We start from the raw sequence: 22390 nt of genomic DNA, 5'->3' as shown, positions 1-22390 counted from the left end.
CAACGCCCCCATAAATCATCTGTAACTCAAAAACATGTTTAACCTTGAGAATGAACACAGTACAGCTTGTAAAGCTGTCAACACCATCCTAAAATGAGTCTTTTTTTAAAACCAAAAATAGATTTTTTTTTTTTTTTTTAACCCAGACCAGCTCTTAATGATGCTGAACTTCTGGTAAAATAACATCCTTACTTTGACAAATCATTGTTTCACCACAAGAGCAAAACAGCCAAGAGCGTCAGGAGAGCGACGGGCTGGTTTACCACCAATCACAAGACAATGTTCATTTAAATATCAAATAATTTTTCGTTGCGTTACCTTTTAAAAGTCAGTTGAAAATTTGACTTTAGTCATTTAAGCTTCTGCCATATTAGCATTTTTTACATTTTAAACCCATTTTAGTTGTACAATTGTGTCCTTTCTCACCAGTCTATCTAGTTTTAGCCATTCAGTAAGTACACACACCAACAACAGGCGAGCCAGCGCGGTTGACAGTAAAAGCAAACGCGCCTCTTCTCTTTATTCTGTATTCGAGGGGTTTCTTTTCCTGTATTTATTCAGGGTTAGTTTTCTGAGAGGTGCAGCCGAAAACAACACTTCTCACCTGCACAGAAATGCAGATTTCAGTTGACACGTTTTCAAAGAATAAATTCAAGTGTCACATTTGTCACCTCCAGGTAAGAACGCTGTTAAAAGACTGTTTGCTATGCAGCTACTTTCAAATGTAAAACTGTTTGTTTGTGGATGACTTTTGTGAAAACTGCACAGAGCTGCAGGTTGAAGACCATTGTCCTCTTTCTCCCTCACTCTCTCTTACACACAAACACACGCGCGCGCACGCACACACACACGTTAATATGCTTTGGGTACTCATTAGATTTTAGCCCAGCAGTGCAGATACCCTGGTTAATTATATCTCACTCTGGAGTGGAGTGTGTTTCAATAAACATGTGAAGCACCGGGGGAGAGAGAGAGAGAGAGAGAGAGAGAGAAGGAAAGTGAGTGTGTGTTTGTGTGTGTGTGCTGATTACTACAGATCTCATGATTGGAAAAACCCACTTGGAGATCTCATGGAGGCTCGGGGTCATTAAAAGTCCGCAGTCCCACTCAGGCCAGTTTTTGCGAACCCCTCCGTTTTGATCGGGTTGAAATAAGATCAATGTTTGTTCAAGTGGCCGAGATGTGGAACGCCGTCACCCCCACAGGTCCACCATAACCTTTACAACCACAATAATGACGAAGCTAATTACCGGCACTCATTTTCTGACCCGTGAGCTCCGTTCATCACACCAGGACCATTTTATAGTTCCTGTTTTGATAAAGATTCCCTCCACTTGACGCTTATGGACGGACGATGTTCTGATCTGTTCTCACATCATTTACAGGTGCCAAGATTTACAATCTGGTCTCCTTCAACTTATCAACACACAAAAGCTGCATCCAGGAGAGAGAGCGAGCATGTTTATCCTTTAAAAATACACATCAATCAAACAATTTGTAAGTTGGATCGGTATAATTCATGTGCTTTGTTCCTAATCTTCGTCTATAGCGAGCAGATGGCAAATGCTTGATGGGAAAGCTGGTTGTGTTGAGGTTCCCCCAGTGGAGACGTCCTTAATCTGTATCCAGTGCTGTGTGCATGCATGTGTGTGTGTGTGTGTGTGTGTGTGTAGGCCCTCATTCCTCTGTGAAATGCACACACAAGATAACATCTGTGTTGGTATGCTGCACCCTTGTGGTGCTCGGCTGTTACATCTCTATAAGTCCTGATAAGGCGGCTGCTCGGCTCCGAGGGAGAGAGATTCAATCTGTGGCATTTCACTCGATAAAGGATCCCACTGCATTTTTCCCAGATTTTTTTTTTTTTTTGCAGCCGTACAGTGTGTAGCAGGGAGAAATCACAGCACCTCCAAAGACTCTCTCAGGGAAGCAAAATGTTTTCAAATTGCTGTAAACGTTCCACATCGACAGTTATCTCCGCCGAGCACCCGGGCACTTGTGTGTATTCACAGATCAGCAGATGCAGAGGGGGAAGCTGCAGACTTGCATGAACACACACTTCAGCCCGAGCCCATCGGCCGCGCGCCGCCCCGGCCTTGTAAAAGCGACGTCTCCGACGGTACGGGCGTCCTCGGAGGTGACAAGGACAGCAATTGATCGGGCCTAAATGAGAGCGAAGAAGAAGATTGATCGCCATCGATCCACTTCTTCCTCAAGGCAGACTCCTCCATCTTTGATTATGACCACTTTGCGCCCAATCAAGAGCGCGCGAGCCGTGATGAGGGAAATCCCATCGAGGGGTATTAGCTCCATTTGCAAGGGCTGTAATTATGGGAGGATGTGAGGGTCCAAGGTCGACGCGCAGCAGGTGCCATCAGCAGGGATGATAACAGGGCTTCCTCTTCCTCCACACTGCAATTTAGTCATATAGATAATGGGCTGTGAGGACGATGGAGTGTGTTATGTGTGTGTGTGTGTGTGTGTGTGTGTTCCTCAGAGGATGCTCAGTGCATAACAAATGTTCCCACAAAAATCAGTAGCGAGCTGTGATAAGCCACGACGGTCTGAGGTGCAGATACAAAGATGACGGCGCCGCTTGGTGCTTTTTTTTTTTTTCCACATTTTTTTATTGAAAGCTTCATCAGAGAGAGAGAGGGGGAAAAAAAAAATAAAACAACTCATAAAACCCAAGTCAAACCCTAACATCCACAGATGTACAGATAATTTCTGAAAGATCACACACACCGAGCAGCGTGTGCGAGGCGTGACCGTGTCCTCCTCTGCGCCCAAAAACAAAGTGAATAACAAACAAAAACAACAACAAAAAAAGAGAGAGAGAAAAAGAAGAAAATAAAAAACCGCTCTGCTGTCCTAATAAATAGTTCCTCTTTGTTTTAAAATCTAGGTAACCGAGTCCCGGGCCGAACGCGCTTTCCGCGCCGGCTGGCTCGGTAGAATTTGGTCGGCCGTTTCCTAGTGATCAGTGGATTCTGTATTTCCCGGAGAGATGTTTGAACTCTGCAGATGCTGTGCTGGCTGGCTGGCTGAGTGGCTGCGCTCCCGGGGTTGCGTGGCCAATCAATAGCTCTCATCAAAGGTGAACCGAGGCATCAATTAAACGCACAGGACCCCGCTCTCGTGGAGGGCGGTTCGAGCAATTTTCCCACCGCATCACGTGTGTGTGTATGTGTGAGTGTGTGTTGCTCTGTGATGAGTTATTGAGCCGCGCTTCTCTTTTACACTCTTGCTGTGAGAGACAGTCTGCGAAAGTAACTCTGAACTCCCGTTTTCCTAACAGACCAGAATCAATGCAAAATAGCTGCGATGACATGCGATCCATCTCATGAGTTTGCTCCCGTTTTTCGGGACATGAGTGACTTTTCTGGAGCGTGTCAGATTCAGGGATGGTGGCAGTGATGGTGAGACATGAGCGAGGGATGAGTTGGGAGCGATGTTTTGTTCAGGAAGGCAGTGGAAGAAGCACCTCGCCTGGAAAGACTGAGCTGAGCTGCCTCCCTCATCGAGTCGAGTGTCGAGACTGACGCTTAACCAAAAGTTCCCCACATTGACTGAATGTACGGGTTTTTTTCTTCGTCCTCATGCAGCAAATAGAGGACTCTAAATTTCTCTGGGGCGTCAGATGACTGAGATTCGCTGCATTGCCACAACACAGACACCAACAAATAAATGATTAATCACAAAAATATGCTGGGGATTAAATCCTAAATTCCTAATGTACGATTGCATAAACTTTACTACTGGTACTGCAGCAACAAACAACTGTAAATAACAGAGGACAAAAAAAAAAAACCCTCCCAACCTGCTGCCAGGGCTGAGAGAGAGCATGGAGGAACTGACCCTAGAACCGAGGGCCTGTGTCACTGAAGGTATGCCAGCGAAAACAGCGGATCCGTCACATTCTGGAAATGATCGATGCTTGCAAATTGCCCACGAAGAGTAGCTCCTCCAGGGTTTTCCCCACACTGCACATGCATGCATTGCACATTGTGTCTTTTGATTAGTGAAACATGCGAAAAGCAGTGCGAGGACGTGTCCTTCTGGATGTCTGAGATCCCAAAACCGCGACGCTTAAGGAGCAACAACCAACTGGAGCCTCATTATAACGCCCGCCGAAAGCTGAAGGGATCGCTAAAGTGAACTTGAGGAAAGGCGGCGGCGAGAGGACGGGACCGATGGCGTCTGGCGGAGTGACATCGAGGCGCGTCAACAACAAGAGCCGAGGCCGAGCGAGGTAGGAGATGATGAGCAGCTGCGACTCTGCGTCGGGGCGACGGCGTCGGAGAGAGGGGCAGAACGGGTTTCTAATTAGCAGCGGGTCACGCCGGTCACCTGCTGGAGTCCTGTACGGGGAGCCTGCCGCTGCAGGAAGGCAGAGGAACTTCTGCCCGGCAACAGGAGCTAATGATTCCTCCCTCTCTCTCTCTCTCGCTCTCTTTTTTTATTTTTTCCTTCCACATACTTTCTCTCCTGGCTCCTGGTTTGTGCTGACACATGGGCTGACTGGGAGCACATTTCTGCTCCAGCCTTCTTAAAATTGCAGGCATGCCCTCTGTACACTTTGGAGACGGTATTTGTATTCTGAAAAGGTACATTATGCCATTGTGCTATTAAGAAAAAGCCATTTCTGTTTGTTGGGCAATCTTTCAGATCTACGTGAAATATTGGTACCGCGCACCAGCCGCACACACCCGCCTCGCCGTCCTTTTCTTTCCTGGATCCACATTAGCAAAATAGAGTTGATGTTCTTTGTTGTGCGTGTCTTTCATAATCTCTTATCTCCCATAATGCCATCGCTGCTGAATCTCGGGCTGTTTGTCGGACGCTCTGCTCTCTGATGTGCGACTCCTGCATTATGACTCCTGCTTAGCTTGAAAATGTCCAACTTACTCAATAAAACAGAAAAAAAAAAAAACTAGAGAACTTGGATTTAAGCTTTTCTGTGTTGTAACTTCAAAAAAAACAAAAAACAAAAAACAAAACCGTTTCTTCATCCTCACACACACACATATACACACACACTAGCTTAAACCTGGTACAGTCAAAGAGTAGCAGCTCTGTTGCTCAATCAGGACACTTGAAATCGATTCAGAAAAGCAACAGCGAGCTCATGTTGCAGACAGATGAGCCGAGCTGGCACGTCCACGGGCCGCTAAAACCCAACATTTGTCAGTTGTTAGCCCGTAACGTCGGAGGCTTTACTCGCCGGCAGATAAGAGCCGGTCGCAGCGTCGGGACGAGTGAAAGCAGATGCTGAATGGCAGATCAGATAAAGGACATCTGCCGATTTGATTGGACAATAAAAAGCTGGAGAGTCGTTCGGTCCGACAGACACGCGTGGCTCGCTGACCTCCGCTCGCGGATGGAAGACAAGAACGTACAACAGGTATTTACAGAAAGGCTGAAAGGAAAAATATGGCTTCAGGAACCTGTTTGTTTCTTTCTTTTTTTTTTTATTGTGTGTGTGTGTTGTCAAGTGGACAGGTGGCCGGGTCGGACCGAGTTCATGGCCAAATGATCAGCAGTGGCCGGCTCGTCACGGAGAAGGCAGAAGCCGGACACGGCTTCGTCTTTAGCACCATAGAGCAGCTTTGATACTTCTCCTTCACAACCAGCTCCTTCGTGTGCTTTATCAACGATTACACTGATAATTTGGAATCATTTGGAAGCTTAGTTAAAAGGCACTCAATGTACAATCTGATTGTTACTCACGGACGCCGCCACGGGACGCTGCGCGCTCGGCAGCGCCGGGGTTGGAAAAAGTCACACAAGCTGCGAGAGCTCAATTGCAATTGTCACCAAACAAAAAGCGCCCTCTCTGTCGGGGAGAAGAGGGTCTTTTGAGGGACACTGGAGTGGATCCCGTCGCCCCAGAGGGAGACAAATTGGGCCCGTCAAGCCTCATTGCGAGAGTGACTGAAATTGGTTTGTGGTTCTGCTTCTGCGCCGTCCTATAAAGAGAAGAAACCTCAGAAAGAGCGCGAGAGAAGTGGGGGGACGGCGGGAAGAGAATGACAGCCGCTGAAAATGAGAGCGGAGGAGCCCGGGCTCAACCGTGGCGCGTTAATGGTGCCAGTGAAGCGGGGGGGGCGGGGGGGGGGGGGGGGGGGGGGGGGGGGGGGCTCTTCGGCGCTGTAGCGCCAGCGGTCCTGGGCGGAGCGGGTGAGCAGCGGCGAGGCGCACGGCGGAACCGCTGCAGCGGCCGTCGTCTCACAGGCGATTTCTCCGGGGACGAACCTCAGCGATGGAAGTCAGTGAAAAACCTCGAGCGGCTCCGGGACGGAGAGGCCAGATTGCACCAGACAGGCTTATTTGTGCAACAAATTGGGACGAGCGAGGGGGGTAACCGAGCCTCGGCGAGCGGGTGGAGGAGAGAGACGCCACCAACAGCTTGTTACGGCTGGTGAGAAGGAAAGGTAAGGTTCCCATCGGGCAAATCATGAACAAATCATCAATCAATCAGTCTTTATTCAACCTCCGACGCCAAGTGAGAGTCACTCTGGCTTATAAAGGTTGAAACCTTTACAGTGACAACAAGAGAGTGAGACGAAGACTTGGTCCACTGTTCCCACAACAAGACACTCACACAGCTTTAAAGGTGTTGGCTGTTGAATCTTCAGTTGTTTTTTTATGGCTGTTTGAAGCTGCTTATCGCGTGAAAATAATCAGTCCTCTCATGTAACAAAACACACTTCAGCTGGTCTCGGACACTAAACCAGACGGTTGGAGCTTATCAGGGCTGTAAAGTTTATGCAATCATTATCAGAAAAGTAAATTCTTGTTTTTTTTGACTGAAAACTTTATGTGAAGCATGCGGGGAACATGAGTCACTCCACAATCCAAGCACAGGAAGGCTGAAAACCATGTGGCGATGGGATGGTGCTAATCTCTCCAAACCTCGGTGGGAGTCCCCCACCGAGGTTTGAGCGCTGAGAAAATGCGACGGAGAGACAGATGGACAGAACTCAGAGAGACGACAACGCTCACGGCAACGCGGCAACAACCACGGAGTGCAGCTCGCAACCTTCCCCAGTTTGTTTCTGAAAGCTTTTCCTGCAGGAGCTGGGGGGGGGGGCGTCGCCCAACGGGACGGGACGTGAAGAAAACAGCAAAAGGAGGAGGAGCGAAGGCCGAAACCGCCGTCGGCTGGGTCACATGTTTCAATACTGTCTTGATGTGTGTGTAAGTGTGTGTGTGTGTGTGTGAAGCATGAAAAATTCCTCCTAATCCCGGTGAGAAAACATGTCAGAAGGAAAAAAAAAAGAAGAAGTAAGGACTGGTCCGGCCATCAAGGTCAAGTCAACAGAAGAAAGAAACAGAGTGTGAGAGAGAGAGAGAGAGAGAGAGAGAGAGAAAACAAAATAAAAGCTGACAACAACAGCAACAACAACAGCAACAACAATATCAACATTAACATCAACAACAACAACATCATCATCAACAACAAAATCAAACTGAAAAATGAAAAGAAAACAAACAAACAAACAAAACAAGAAAAAAAAAAACTCTGGTTCAGAGTGTCTCTTCATCTTTGGTATAAAAATGGCCATCCATGGGCTGCATTTGATCCACAACTAGGAAAGACTACAGAAATTGTCAACAATTTCTTCTATTGCTTTTGCACTGATTGGTTTAAACCATAAGCTCCTACTGAATCTACTGTTTTTATTTTACTGCCAGAAATTATTCTGTAGTTGTTTTTTTTGTAATTTTTTTTTTTGTTGATTTTATCTTTTTTTTTTTCCGTCGTGTTTTTTAAAATTCTTTTTCGCGGTGTGACAAGCAAAGCGGGCTAAAAACATCTTAAAGCTCATAAAAAAGGTAAAATGTGGCAGATAAAAAGCACTAATGTCGTCGACAGCAACTCTCGCCATGTAAAATAATGATGATAATAAAAAACAAGTTCAGCATTTGCAACAGACTGCATCCACAATGCAGCATGTTTTTTTTCTTATGTTTTCTTTTTTTTTTTCCTCATTGTGAAAAAATCTCTTCAAAGCTTCATCTTCCCCCTCCCCCCACAAGTCTTTTTTTTTTTTTTTAAATTTTATTTCCCCAACAGACATTTTGTTTTCTTCTGACACTTAGTTACCTCTGACATAATAATTATCAAAGTTTTCTTCTAATGAAGAAAAGAAAAAAGCTCTTCTCTATTAAATCTGTACAGCTTATGTGATAGATTCTGTTTTTTTTTTTTCCTCTTTAGAACAACTCATCCAGTATCTTGCACCCTCCAAGTGGTCCAAGAGACTTGATTTTGTTTGTTTTTGTTTTCCTCCGAGCGGACGTCAGACTTTAAAAAGTTTCCGGCGCCCTTCAAATTAAGGCCATGAAGATTCAAGAAAAAGAAAGAAAAAAAAAAAAAAAAAAAAGCAAAAACAAAGTTGTTTTTGAATATATCTAGAAAACTAAGATTTAACACTAGAACATAAAAAAAAGACAGAAAAAGAAACTGTAGCTTAATATCTGAGGAAGACAATCTCTGTGTGTATCTCAAACTTGACTCTCCTCATCTAATTACAAAATAAACTTCATCGCCTACCTGCATTCAACCTTTTTTTTTTTTTTTTTTTTTTTACTATTTTGTAAATTTTTTTTAAAACCTTTTTCCTTTTTTTTTTTTTTTTTTTCTTAAATGGTTGAGAATTTTCTTTGAGAAACTTTTCAAGCTTCAGCAAAGCCCTTCAGGCAGGATCCCAGACTAAACTATTTCACTTCTTTGCACTGTGCCCAGCAATTTCCCCCCTCCATCCCCGTCCTCAGCCCTCTGTGCCTCCGTCTTGATTTTTTTTTTTTTTCCTCTCCTCGTAGGCCAGGTAGGAAATGAAAAAATTGTCTCTTTTTTTTTCTTCTTCTTTTTTTTTTTTTTTTTTTTGGTGCCTGGGCAATCTGGAAGCAATCTCTTTCTTTTCTCTTTTCCTCACATTCACAGTGCAGCCACCTTCTGTCTCAAGGCAACGCTGTCACAGGAACATTCGCTCAGGCCGATGCTATCTGATGAAAGAGAGAGAGAGAGAGAGAGAGAGAGGGAGAGAGAGGGAGGGGGTGCAGTTATAATCAAAGCACAATTTTACAAACACAGAAAAGCAGGAGTGCTGACAGCTCCGTCGCGGCGCCGAGGCAAAATGACGCACATTAAAGAGTTGCGATCGGGTCAGAAAAGCGAGACGCGCGCCGGCGGAATGACGGGCGAACGACAACAGCAGCCAGAAACTATTTGAATCAGCTGGCAAAAAAAAAAAAAAAGCGCCGCGTCTCTCGGTTCACGCTCTTCATTGTTGGCGTTCAGTCTTGCGCCGCTTAACAAAAACATGTTTGTCAAAAACAAAAAAAAAGTCTTGAAATTCTCTCATAAATTGTGATTTGAAGAATATTCCTTCACTTCAAAGAATCCTCAGACAAAAGGAGAGTTCACACAGATTCCCTCACCTCTGCAAGCTTCACTTTTAATTAAAATCTTCTTTGTTTACTGCATGAATTCAGCTGAGATATCAGCTACCGGATAAAATACTGACAAATAACATGCAGTTTTTCAGGTAATTTAGCTAAACAGTAACCCAAATGAGCATTTTGTTGTTAAAAGTCACTTAAAAAAGCCTTGAACGCATTTCAGCAACATATACGGTGTGAAGCTTATTAATTTCATCTAAACTGAACAAGAAATTGTACAATTGTACCATAATAACTTACACATACCAACAACTGTTGTATTTTTTCGTTGTTTAAAGCAACAAAATTTTAGTACAGGATGACAATGTTCACATTTAATAAACTCTTTTCAAACTTCATACATAAAACTATCTTAGATCTGGTCAGATCACAGGAAGTCTGCATCCTTTAGTGTGGATGTTTTTACCAACACACTGATCGATTCATGCTAAATCTCAACCAACTATCACAGAGGTGCAAAAAGTTCAATTACTTAAATTCTTTTTACTTAAGCAAAAGTAAAAAAAAAAAAGTAAAAAACAAAAAACAAAAGGTTTTCTAATGTGATCAGGTAGAAAAGTAGATAAAAATATTAAATTTTTCACTCGAATGCACAGTGTAGGGTTAGTGCACATTACTATTAATGCTACTGGATGCTTGTTTGCATGAATCAACAACTTAAATCGTAATTTTGAGTCAGAAACGAAAAAAATGAAGTCATATAAAGCTATACATTTGGTTTGGATAAATTTTCATAGTTTAAATTTCTGCAGCTTTACAGAGGTCAAAAGACGGCGTGTGGCTTCACCGCCCGACTTACTTGGACTGGTATGAGTAAGCAGGAACGTGGTCGGCAGCGCTGTCCACCTGGATCTGTTGCTGCTGGCCGGCCACCTCCTGTGATGAAGGAGCCACTGTCTGGGGCGAGGCGTCTGTCACCACTCCCTGGACACACACACACACACACACACACACACACACACACGAGTAAAAATGTGTCGTCTCAGAACACGAACAGCAGGTGGTTTATCTCATAAACTACTCCTTCTGTCTACTTTGTGTATTCATCTGTGGCGCCGCGCACGCCTGTCTGTCTCTGAGGAAGCTCCTCTCGTTTCTTTTCAATCAGTTTTATGAGTGACATTCACAGTTTGAAGGTACTGTTTGTGATTCAGATATCGTGATTTCATGACATGCTTCTTCCCCCCCCCCAAAATAGAAAAAAAAATCACGTCAGTCTGAACATGTTTGCTGTCAAAAATTTAAGCTCCTATCTTGTTCACCTGAGAAGTTGGGAGTATTTAAATACATGTGAGGTTATTCCCTTAAGTATTTCCTTCGCTGTGCATTTCATTGTTGAAGCTAGCCAGCTAGCTTGAGGTCGCCCCACCTCGTAATACCACGTCCTACCACAGGGTGGTGTAGTGAGTAGATCGAGGGTTGTGTGTGTTCTCAGTGCAAACAGAGAGGAAGTAACATAATTTGACATTTGTGAATGTAACAGAGGACTCAACACCAATTAACTGCAAAAATAATAATAATAACAAAGCAAATATGCAAACAAACTGGGAGAGCCCACCAAATGACAGAAAATACAACAAATCAGAATCAAATTTTTCCACATTTGCAGTTCCTGTATTTTTATTTCTACTTTAATACTTGATATTATTTTATTATTTTCTTGATATTATCTACTGTGCACAAGACACACATTTAAGTTAAGTTTAAAAAGCAGAAATAATGCAGTTCTGTTATCCACACTAATCCAGACAAGATCAAGTGAATATTAGGAAGTCGTGTAATTCTTTGATCTCTACAGATTTTCACTCAATAATCACAACTGACTGCAAATTGCTTGGGTTTGAAATATCGTCCCAGTTTGGGAAATCTGCAGACAGAAACATTTGGAGCCGCTTTTTGCGATAATCACGGTGTGTATTGCAAGTAGTTACATGACTCACTTGTAGGAAGCAATTAGCTGTTTGATAGATGAGCAACCTGCTCAGCGCCTCTGCTGCTTTTTTACCCTGCGTTAAGCTGGGACAGGCTCCAGCCCCCTGCCATCCTAACCTGCAGTGTCAGTCATTATTTTTTTTTTTTTTTTTGGACTGCAGATTTTAACTCACTGCAGGATCCTGAAGGAGACAGCTTTGAAAAATTAAAGCTGATTCAAATTACAGTAATTTGTCTTTTTTTTAGCACCCCACAATATCAATGCTAGTTTATTCTACTTGTCAATTTATGCTGCGACAAAAACTTCCAACACTTCTTGGGTTTTTTTTCAACTGCTTAACCTGAAACTTCTGGAGAACTGGGACTAAATTTTTTTTTTCACGCTGATTTATGCTGAGCTAAAGCACACACGCTGTAAAAACTAAACTAAAGCCGCTGACTTGATTTCTTCTGCTTGTTTCAAGCTCTGCAATATAAAAATAACTGATCGTTGTTGTTACACAGGCATTAAAAGTAAATTATAACAGAAGAGAAGGTTGGAGAAAACACGAAGCAAACAACTGAAGCAGGCTTCCTGTGATTTTACCTCACAAGAGCTCAACTGTACCATGAATCAAAAATAATCCTTTGAGCAAAATGCACCTTTTCTTACAGACTTTCATCTCTGTTTGGGATAAAACTTCCTTAATGATGACTGTGTGCGGTCGAATTCATCACAACAGGCTCTTAAGCCCGGCGTTACGGATCGTCCCCGTCACTGATTCATCTCAATCACCTTTAACAAGCTCTCAAGGATACTGTGTCCTGTCCATACATCAGCCCCGCGGACACGGCCCGACGCGGTGATCTACACCCCGGCACCGGGAGGACAACGCCGCGGATGAAATAGGTAAGCGTTGCCGTGGGCTACGCGCGACGGCTCCATCTCTCTCCGCCTCATCCCGCTCCTTCACCGGCGCGAACGGCAACTTTCTGAGGAGTGGGAGTCTGAGAGGGGGACGGGGGAGGAGCGACTAATGGGTCTGTCAGGGGAAACTGTCACTGTCCATGGCCGGTGGGCTAACCAGAGCGCTTCAGCTGACGGATGTATGAGTTCCAGCTATCTACCAGCCCCAACCGGCTGACGGAGGCGGAGGGAGGGAGGGAGGTGGGGGGGACGGCACCGCCGGCACTGTGTCTCACTTCAGCTCCTGTCATCTGATACACGACTGATAGTCCATCTGAATACGAGCGCACTGTCAGCCGGCAGACAGCTGGCCCGCTCACCTCGCCGGCCGGTCGGCCGGTCGGCCCGCCCGCTATCCGCGTTCATCATCTCTGAGGCTGGACTGCCCAGACCTGCCAGGAGCTCAGACAGCTGCCGAGGAAGCCAGAAAGTCCGCGCTGCACTTCAAACGTCTTTCCCAAATACGATAAAACTTCTGAGTCACCGTGCTTTCCTTGCAGTTTTGATCCTTGTTATTTGCCGCTGGTGTGAGGCCATTTGTTTGGAAAGAACGAGGGCAATTTGCAGCCAAATCTGTCTGTTTAATGACTCTTTCAGTCTACTGGTGGTTAAGGGAGTACTGTTTTGTTTTGTTTTTTTGGTGCAAGTGATTGGGCTGTTAGTGGTAATGATGTCTTCCCAGCGACGGGGGTTTGATTCAGGGTAAGTGCCGTGTGCATGCGTGCAGGTCTTACTTCAACAGGGACGGCTGTTGGAGGCACAGGAGTGTACTGGGGAATGTAGGTCCCTTGCATAGGCGCGGCGGCGGCTGCAGCAGTCATGTACTGAAAGGCAAGCAAAAACACACACAAAGAGTTGAAATCCTCATCTGATACTTCTCAGACATCAAACCCTGATTTATCACTCCCTGGAGGGAACATTCAGGGTAATTTCTCCCAGAACTGTTGGGAGCAGGAGGCTGCTGTGCCCTTGGCGGCCTTTGGAGGGCGCTAAAAGAATATGTGTGCATGCAAGAGGCGAGCAGAGCAGAGCGGGAGAGGGAATGTCGGAGGAGACGGAGGAGGAAGAGGAGATGTCCTGCTGTCCCACCAAGACTTCACAGGAAAGCAAATGCACTGAGCCACAGCTGAGAAGACGAAAAAAAAAGAAGAAAAAAAAAATGGAGCTGAAGGGAACGAAGGAGAGCGAGAAAGAGAAGGAAAGAGAGAGGGAGACATGAAAGAAGAAGCAGGAGGTCTGTTGCCTGTGGCCTATATTCCTTTAGTCATGCCTGTCCTGGCTTTTAACCGGGTGCTAGCTTGCTCCATGATGGCCATTTTACAGATGTGACACAGGTTTGGTTACATGACAGCCACGGGGCTTTTACATGCAATATGAATGAGGACACGGCACTTTGTGCCAGCCTTTTTTCCTCTAACTTGCTGTGGTTGCTTTGTGTATGTGTGTGTGGTGAACACGTGCACCCCTCTGAGCATGGTTTCCCAGAGTGTGTGTGTGTGTATGTGTGTGTGTGTGTGCACTTGTTTTTAATTAACACATGCCTGTGCATAAAAACATGACTTATCACTGTCGGGCTGTGCACATATGAGATCTCCCATGTGCAGCTGTGTGTGGAGCACATACATGTGTCTCTGTGTGTCTCTGTGTGTGTGTGTCTCTGTGTGTGAGGAATCAAGACAAAGACAAAGAAGCTTGGAACGATAATGCTGCAGTACAGCGCCAGCGGATGTGATCCGAGATAAAAGCCAGCAGGCTGCCTCCCCGCCTCTCCTCGTCTTCCTGCTGCTCTTCCGGACCGAGGAAAAAGGGGAAGTACAATCCCTTTCTTTCTGTTTTATTTTTTCCTCTTTCGCCTCTCGGTCCCCCTGCCAGTGCTAAAGAGCGTGGCGGCAGTATGCAGTATGAGGCGGTAATGGAGGGGCTGCGCCGGGCTGCGAAGCCTTTCTTGGCCGTGGGCCCGGCGGTGCTGGTGAAGTGTCATTACCGGCAGCGTTGCTAATGGATCGGGTACGGCTCCACCGCTCACCGCTAATGAGAGCAGCTAAAGGCCATGGACATGGGTGATTAACTCCCCCACCATTGCTACACATGGCCAGGAGGATGCCCTGGGATGGATGTTAGTGCGCGCTCGCATGTGCAGCTGTGTGGGTCTGAGCATGTGAATTTAAGGTTATCGCACCCCGGGGCCCGTCACACTCGGGACGGGGCGAGGCGGCACGTCCAGACCTCCCGACACACTCCCGCATTACCTCTCTGTGTCGTCCCTTCTTCCGTCTCACCTTCCTGTCACTCTCTCCCTCTCTCCCCCCCCCCCCCCCCGCTCTCTTTCAAGCTGCTATCGTCTAAAAGGGCCTATCAGATTGTTGAAGTGACCTTCTCCCTGGTGAATCGAAACCATGCATACCAATTTTTTCTCGGGACTTTAGGTCCCCGTCTCTCCTCCCCCATTAACTTATTCAGCAAGCTCACCTGTGAGGGCTGCATGAAAGCAAATGAATGGAAGTAGGAGATAATTAGCAATATCAAAATCTCCCTGTCATGGGGAGAATGTCCATTTGAAATGTTATATTTCTCCGCAGGTCTGCAGAAGGAATTTAAATTAGATTTAACAGGAAAATTTAATAAGATAAGATTTTTTTTTCCTCCTGACATAACCATTAGTTAACCTGTTTAATGTGGCAGGTTGAGGAAAGGCATATTTCTGCAGTCGCTGCTGTGGCAAGTCGGAGGGATGTCAAGCCCGGCTCCAGTGAATTGGGTTGCTATGGTGATAAAGATGATTTTTGTCCAATTTCAACTCTTTTAATACTTCCCTGTCCACAGTCAGGGGACAGGTTTGGGTAATATAAAGCATCCCTAATTGGCCATAAATGGTGTTTCACTCCCGCGGCCGTGCACACAGTCACACATTTACATCTATGCACATGCACACACACACACACACACACACACACCTGTGCCCGAAGCAGATGGTGTGTGCGTATGTTTGATGAACGGTAGGCATGAATAGCTCCTTAACGAGGCTGGTGTGAGTAGACTCCTTAAGCCTCCTCTCCGCCATCACTCTCCATGACACACTCCTATAACTACAGTATAAATCCACACCGCAATGCAGCAATGCCAGGATGAAAATCCATAGCATAGACAGAAGCACTGCTGCCACAGAGGCTTGGTCCTCCCCACCACAATCACTTTAATTTATGTTGAGCGCCTCCACAGATGAAGGGCCGAACTCTTGGATTCGGCTAACTTTAACATTTTTTTTCTCGTGGGCGGATCGTGGCGCCGGACGTCACCAAAAAAAGTTCCCCATAAATCATCCGTCGCTCAGCCGCCGCATCCGTCTTTGTCTGAGGTGACATGTTGTTCTGTTGTATCATCTGCAAGGTGAAGGATAACAGTTGGTCAAGGCTGGCGCATCCAGCTACTCAGTGTAGGTTATTAATGTCAGAACGGCGTGGGGGATGGGCTCTGATGACTATTGATCCCGGCTGTGGGGCTCCGACACGATGGAAACTATTGGAGCAGCACACCAACGGCTATGAATCACGGGCCTGCACCACTCCACCACCAAAAGCTCCTCATATCTTCCTCCCAAGGCTTTGTTAAGGCCCTGCCTGCAGAGATTTACACGGGCAAAATCCGTCACTTCTTTAAGCACACTCCTCTCAGCAGGCTTTTACAATACAAACTTTTGCTACTCTAATATTTACTATTTCACTATTAGGGCCACTGCCTGCAGCTGAAAGCTACCACAAGAACTAATGGTACCTGAAATAGTTCGTCTCATAACCTCCACAGATGCACATACGTACGTTCCACCAGTGTGCAACAAACCCCAGGCTGAACATTTACTATAACTTGCGTATCCTGGTAATAAACAGGTTTTTGCGGTATCCCATCCATCCATCTTCCGTACGGCTTTATCCAACTTATGGTTGCAGGGGAGCCGGAGCTGATCCTCACTGACTGCGGCCAGACGCAGGGCACACGCTGGATAGATTGCCAGCCTTTCTCACGCGGAGACATAAAGTCTGCTCTACAGGCAATTTAGAGTCACTAATAAACTTCAAACACATGTTTTTTTGGGACTGTGGGGGGAAATCAGAATACCTGAAGTTAAAAACCCCTGTATGCACAGGGAAAACATTCAAACTTCACATTTAAAGGAACCAATCACCCAACTCAGGGTCAAAGTTTGTGTTTATGTATATTTTTCCATTGAAGACTGTAAATGAACATGATTTGACACCTGGGCTGGAAAAGACACCACATTGCTATTGTAGCCATGTGCCGTCTTCTTTTTCCGACAGCTGGCGTTAACATGAACAGAGATGGCCTCAGCCATATGATATCCCATAACACTAGAACAGATGACACTGTGGCGTCCTTCACCGGGAACGAATCGGGGTTTGAAATGTCTCCTCTGAAGGATGAAAGGTTGAACTGCGTCTCACAGGTATGGAAGGATGCTACTGCACGTCGTATCTTCTTGGAAACACTAAACTTTATCGTAGTGAACGAATCTCACACGTCTGCAAAAGTATGAAGATTTTTTTCTGATGGAAACCCCAAACTTTCATGAAGATGTAGGTTGTTTTTACCCAAACAATTGTGCATAAGATAATTCATTCACTGAAGGAAAAAAAATACACAAAATAGCCCAAATAAATCAGATTTTCTCTTTTAAAATTGTCGGTGTGTCTTGAAAACAAGTCAACTTCAGGGGCTTATCATGTGAATAACCACAAATCTGCGCTGCATTCAGTTGCCATATCCTGAGTAAACTCAAACGCAGGATCGGTCTCGTAATGCTCACATCTACGGGAACACAACCAACAATTTTATTCAATGAGGAAAACTTCAAATGTAGTGCTTCATATTCAGACACTCCAGAAGAAATGTTCGTGGCTGCGAGCTCTTAAAAACACTGAAAATGCATTGTAAAATTTAAAAATGCCATAAAAGGGATGTTCCTCTCCTCACAATCGCCCTGCAGGGACCAGACAGCTCGGCGGTACGAGGAATCGCCCAGCACTCAACATGTGTGTCGGCTGTTTAAACATGGAGACACGGAGGAGAGCGCACGCTCGGTGCACTTCTCGGCGTGGCCGAAGGGTAAATATAGCCACGTGCATTTATGGAGATGCAGAAAAACATACTGTCCTCAACTGCTCCAAAGAAAAAAAAAAAACAACCAAAGGAAACGGCTGAGATGATAGAGGAAAGCACTTCATACAAATCTGTCTCCCAGGGACACGGGCGCTGTCAATCACCGCTGTCACCATGACAACAGAGACCTGGGTTCTACATGCCATGACAGGAAGAGGATGGAGAACACAGAAGGAAGGTCACCTCTTGTCATGTCAAACACCGTGTTGCCGACACACAAAAACACACACGCACACACAGGCGCACACACACACACACACACACACACACACACACACACAAATACTAAAATGACACAGGGAACATATGCACATCCACACACGTACAGCAACTAACAGGCACACAAGGCATGACAGATAGACTCCTGTTAAGTGGTGAGAGCTTGGAGATGGTGAATAAATCAGTAACTGAGCAATATGCACCAAACACGGCGGAATAAATCACCGAGCAGCACGGATGGCATGTTTATGTGTGCCATCCATAAACAGCAGGCCTGAGGTTTAGCATTCTGGAATCAAGTTGTTTGAGCCAGACAGATACCGAACGGAGCCGGGCGCCTTGGGAACAGAAATACTGGTGAAGCTCCTAAATTCCAAGGCAGTGACCATCAGGCGGCAGCGATCCACGCTTCGATGTTATGAGGTGAGGTTTTTTTTTTTTTTTTTTTTCCCCCCCACTCGCCACTCCTTTTTGGAGGCCGAACCCTACGATCTGATCCGCGCTGCAAAATAACAGCGTTCTCGGAAAGCTCCGGTCACCGCACCAGTGTCACGGCTTGGGCGGACTGGGAACATCTGGTTCTTTTCTCTGGGAGCGGAGCAGGCAGCCGCAGCCATGCACAAACAGCCGCGGCGAGCCCGGGAACAGCCAAGAGTATTCTGAGGTGTGGCTTCTCCTTCCGCGGGCCAGCGGCGGTCGTGATGAGTTGTTGACTCTGGAGATGCGGCTGGTTGCAGGTGCTGGAGTCGAGTCACGTGACCGCCGGGGACAATCAAAACAACCCCGCCACATGTGTGTAGACTCCAGGAATGTGCGCGGAGAGTATGCGGTGTCACGTCCAGTTTGCTACACGGATAGTTAGAGATCCCGGCTCCCTCGCAGGCCTTCGCCAATCAAGCAGCATAAAGGGGGGGTTTTCACATCTGGCGCAAGAGTCGGCTTTACAGGAAACACATCTCAGTTCCCATCAGAGATCAAGTGTGGCATGCCGTGTGTGTCGCTCAGCCATAGAGAAGTTATGCTACGCAGCACATGGCCTCGGGAAAGCTAAGCAGCCAGAAAGGGGAGAGGTGGCGAGGGCAGAGCAGACATGAAAAAGGCAAGAGAGAGAGAGAGAGAGAGAGAGAGAGAGAGAGTTCCTTAACCCACTTTCTCCTCTAATACAACCCATCAAACATCAGAAGCCATCATCGTAGATTAGCCCGTCTCTAATCCTGGCTGTTAGCACAGCTGGGGCAGATTAGGGAATAGGCATTTCTGACAGAGCCAACATGGCGTCACAGTCACTGACAGCTCACCTGGAAACACATGGCCGACTGTACAATACCAGCACTGTTTCAATCAGGCGCACACAGAGAGATCAAACATCGCGCCGGAGCAAAGCTGCCTGCTCGCCTGCCCCGGGGCAGCAGGGTTAGGGCAGGAAGTCAGGCTTCAGAACTGTGTGACACCTCTAAGTCGACTTGATCCTGAAAACAGGGAAGGGGGAGTCCACGGTTTAAGGGGCGAGACGAGAGGTGAGTTTGTGGAATAAGAAAAACTGTTGGACTGATGGATCTGATGTGTGATTTAGAGAGTGGCGGAGACGGAAAGTGCGAGGGAAAAAAAAAAAAAAGGAATTAGAGGGTGAAAGTGAGGAAGGTGGAGAACAGAGAGCCCTGTCACGCTGTTAAGCTTCACAGGAAATCTGTTTAATGTGGAAGATCAGGGAGGAAATATGCTCTCTCAGTGTCTGGCGGTGAATGCATGCAGTCTCAAACAAATGACACGGCGGCTCCATGGCCGAGCACATGTGGAGACGGCCTACCAAGACTTGGCTTTCTAGAAAGGAAACGTTAAAATCCATCTCCTGCTCAGTGTGTACTTCATTTCTGAACAACATGAGCAATGTTCCCGGGATAAAAAGGCTCCAGCGTGGTCGTCTTGACCTGCGCAAACACTGCGAGGGGACACCCGCCACTTTCTTTGCTAACATTTGATTTTCGGTTTCCCCACATGTCGACTTTCAGTTGTGTTACATTTCCACAGTGGCGTGATATAACAGCAAAAAACAAAAAACAAAAAAACAGCTGGCCTCCACTTCAAAATGATGGATGTCACTTAAAAAAGGAAAAGCGTATGCATCAGTGGCAGAAAGGAGAAATTAAATCAACTCTGGTTGATCGAGCTTCTTTTCTAAAACTACTTTAACTCCAGAAACATGCAGATGAGGATGAGGCTGTTTCATCTGTCTTTTTCTGAGGCAGTTGCAGGTGTGTGTATTTTTCATCTCTGGGTCAACGCTGCAGTTGTTTCAAGTCGATTATGGCGACTGGAGGTGCCGGTGTGTGCGGGGGGACTCACACTTCCTGTAGTGCCCAGGGACAGATGGTTCATCTGCTGGGTGAGAGGGCCCATCATGCTGGCAGGCTGCATGGACATAGTGTGGTCCATGGCTGGCGTGATCACTGCACCCTGGGGAAGGACGGAAAAGGTAAAGAAAAGGTAAAATAAACTGATGGTGAAAGTCCTCGTTTTCTACTTATAATTGACATCCAAGTTCAAACAGTATCAACAGGGGAAAACAAAAGATTCATAAAGAGACGACTCTACTCACTGCCACCAATAAGAGCGTCGACTCAGGATTGTAAACAAAGCCATTAGGAACAGACTCCACTGATACAGTGTATTTACAAAAAAATAAAGCCAGAGTGACTTGACCTTTCAGGCAAACCCTAACCTGACCTTTCGTCAGAGTCAACAAGTGAACCGAACCCGGGGGAATTGCTGCAGGGCTTTCCGGAGAGATCCACTTAGTAATTGGGTAGTAAATTACCATCTTGAGGTATAGGAAAACAATAGTGCCAAAGACCGGATAAATAATTAACACGCAGTGTTTTCCGCTTTTTCAGGGGTCACACTGCAATGTTAATGTAAACAAGTGGCCAGCCTCACGGGCAACACTTTCCATATACATGTTTTCTTCTCCAAAGCAGTATCAGGGACCCGAGTTGTGTTTATTGTTTACAGCTGTTTGTAGAGCTATTTCCTTGGAGTTTATTAAATGCAGGCAGTGAGATCTCTATCTGAATCTCTAAAGCGTGGCAAAGTGCATTTATACAAATTCAACCTTTTTGCCAATACAAACATAATCAGGGTATCTTTGAATTTGAGCGCAGCGATCTGCCAAAACTCGGATAAACTGCCTCGAGATTTTCTGAAGAATTTCTGAGGTCACGGTGAACTTGACCGCTAAGCTTCACCCACTAAAATCTCATCAAATCTTCAGTCGAGACCGACTGTGTACAAAACCTTAGGAGCCGACGCCGAGATATCCTGGAAATACCACATTAGTGAGAACGGGACAAAGTGACATTCACACCGCGTCCGCACGGTTCTACCCGAAGACTCCAGCTTTTGACCTGCGGCGAACGCCAGAATCACGAAAAACCAGATAAACGGTTCTTTTTCGAGTTGAAGATGGTGTATTGCAGGGAGATGGCGAGGGTGCTGAAGGGTTACAGAAGCTGGACAGAAAAAGAGAATGTCAAGTAAGAAGAAAGATGAAAAGTTAGGTAAGTTATGGAATTGTAAAAAATACATAAAAGCAATAAAAGCGAAAGGAGAGGGGGAAAAATAGGGTCGAGCCGGGGGCAACGTGAGGACAGCCAAGTCAGGAGAGGAAAGAGAGGCGGCGTCAATAAACAGCAGCACAACGCTGGGACATTTTCAAGATCAATACACACTATATTCTGTCTTTGGTCCATCAAAACCATCAATATCCGCTGCCGACGAGTCAACAGCATGTTTCTCTGCGGCTGGCTGGTGGTGGTAAGAGGGTGTCTTCTCGCCGTCCCTCCCACGCCGACTCGCACTCGCCTCTGAGCCTCCCCACTCGGAATAATGCACAGCGTGCTTTCCCTGACGGGCGGGTGGGAACGTCGGGAGCTTCTTTTTCATGGCGCAGTGAAACATGAGGGAAAGTGATGAAACCATTGTTGCTCTTTCATCTCTTGTCATGATAGCTCCATTTTCCCTGGCGCTGAAGCCCAGGGAGGGGCGCGCTCAGAACCACTCCTCTCTTCTCACTTTATGTGTGTGTGTGTGTGTACGTGTGTGTGTGTGTGTACTGTAAGCGTGCCCCAGTGTGAGCCTTCCACACACTGTGTGTACCAGCCTCCGTGCGCGAGTGTGAAGAACACCGGCTCCGAGCTGCAAATCTGATGGGAGTGTGTGTGCGCGCGCACACACACACACACACACACACCCCACTGGCGACTCTGTGTGGGCCTATTGGAGAACAAACTGTGCAGACACAGCCTGTCAGAATCGCTCTGCTTGTCAACTCGCTGCGTTCAGAACTCAGCCAGCTAACTCTCTCTCATGCCTCCCTCTGCTCCCAACATCCCCCCTCCCTCCCCGACTTCATCTGATCCTTTCTGGAATTACAACTCCACATAAAAAAAAGCTAAATAGCTGGGCGGAATACCGAGATCGCTCTCCTTTTCAAGGCCTCCTGCAATGGGCAAAGTCAGTTTAGTGATCGCGTGTTTGCTAAATGGGACCCTACCGATCATTAAATTAAAGTTTCAGTGTGGAGATGAATCAGAAGAAATGGAATCTTATCTCAAGACATCAGAGTAGAAATCGACTGAAACAAAGAATGGTGTGTTT

General features: G+C 46.2%; 1 protein-coding gene across 7 annotated transcripts in view; it reads right to left on the bottom strand.

Moving 5' to 3' along the window:
* Window positions 1-7727: 7727 nt before the first annotated feature.
* Window positions 7728-22390, bottom strand: part of rbms3 (RNA binding motif, single stranded interacting protein) — a 298844-nt gene continuing 284181 nt past the window's right edge. For 5 of the 7 annotated variants that reach the window (XM_030120522.1, XM_030120523.1, XM_030120525.1 and 2 more), the window contains 4 exons: window positions 20081-20191; window positions 13081-13170; window positions 10268-10392; window positions 7728-9008 (listed from right to left, as the gene is read on the bottom strand). In XM_030120522.1, the coding sequence (XP_029976382.1) occupies window positions 8945-9008; window positions 10268-10392; window positions 13081-13170; window positions 20081-20191 (390 nt within the window). In that variant the 3' untranslated portion in view covers window positions 7728-8944. Of the gene's footprint in view, window positions 9013-10263; window positions 10393-13080; window positions 13171-20080; window positions 20192-22390 lie in introns of those variants that run through there. The other 2 variants (XM_030120524.1, XM_030120528.1) reach the window with 2 other exon arrangements.

This window comes from Salarias fasciatus, chromosome 22, assembly GCF_902148845.1.
Source record: "Salarias fasciatus chromosome 22, fSalaFa1.1, whole genome shotgun sequence".
Classification (NCBI taxonomy): Eukaryota; Metazoa; Chordata; class Actinopteri; order Blenniiformes; family Blenniidae; genus Salarias; species Salarias fasciatus.
Note: the sequence above shows the minus strand (reverse complement) of the source record. Positions and strands in the feature narration are given on the sequence as shown.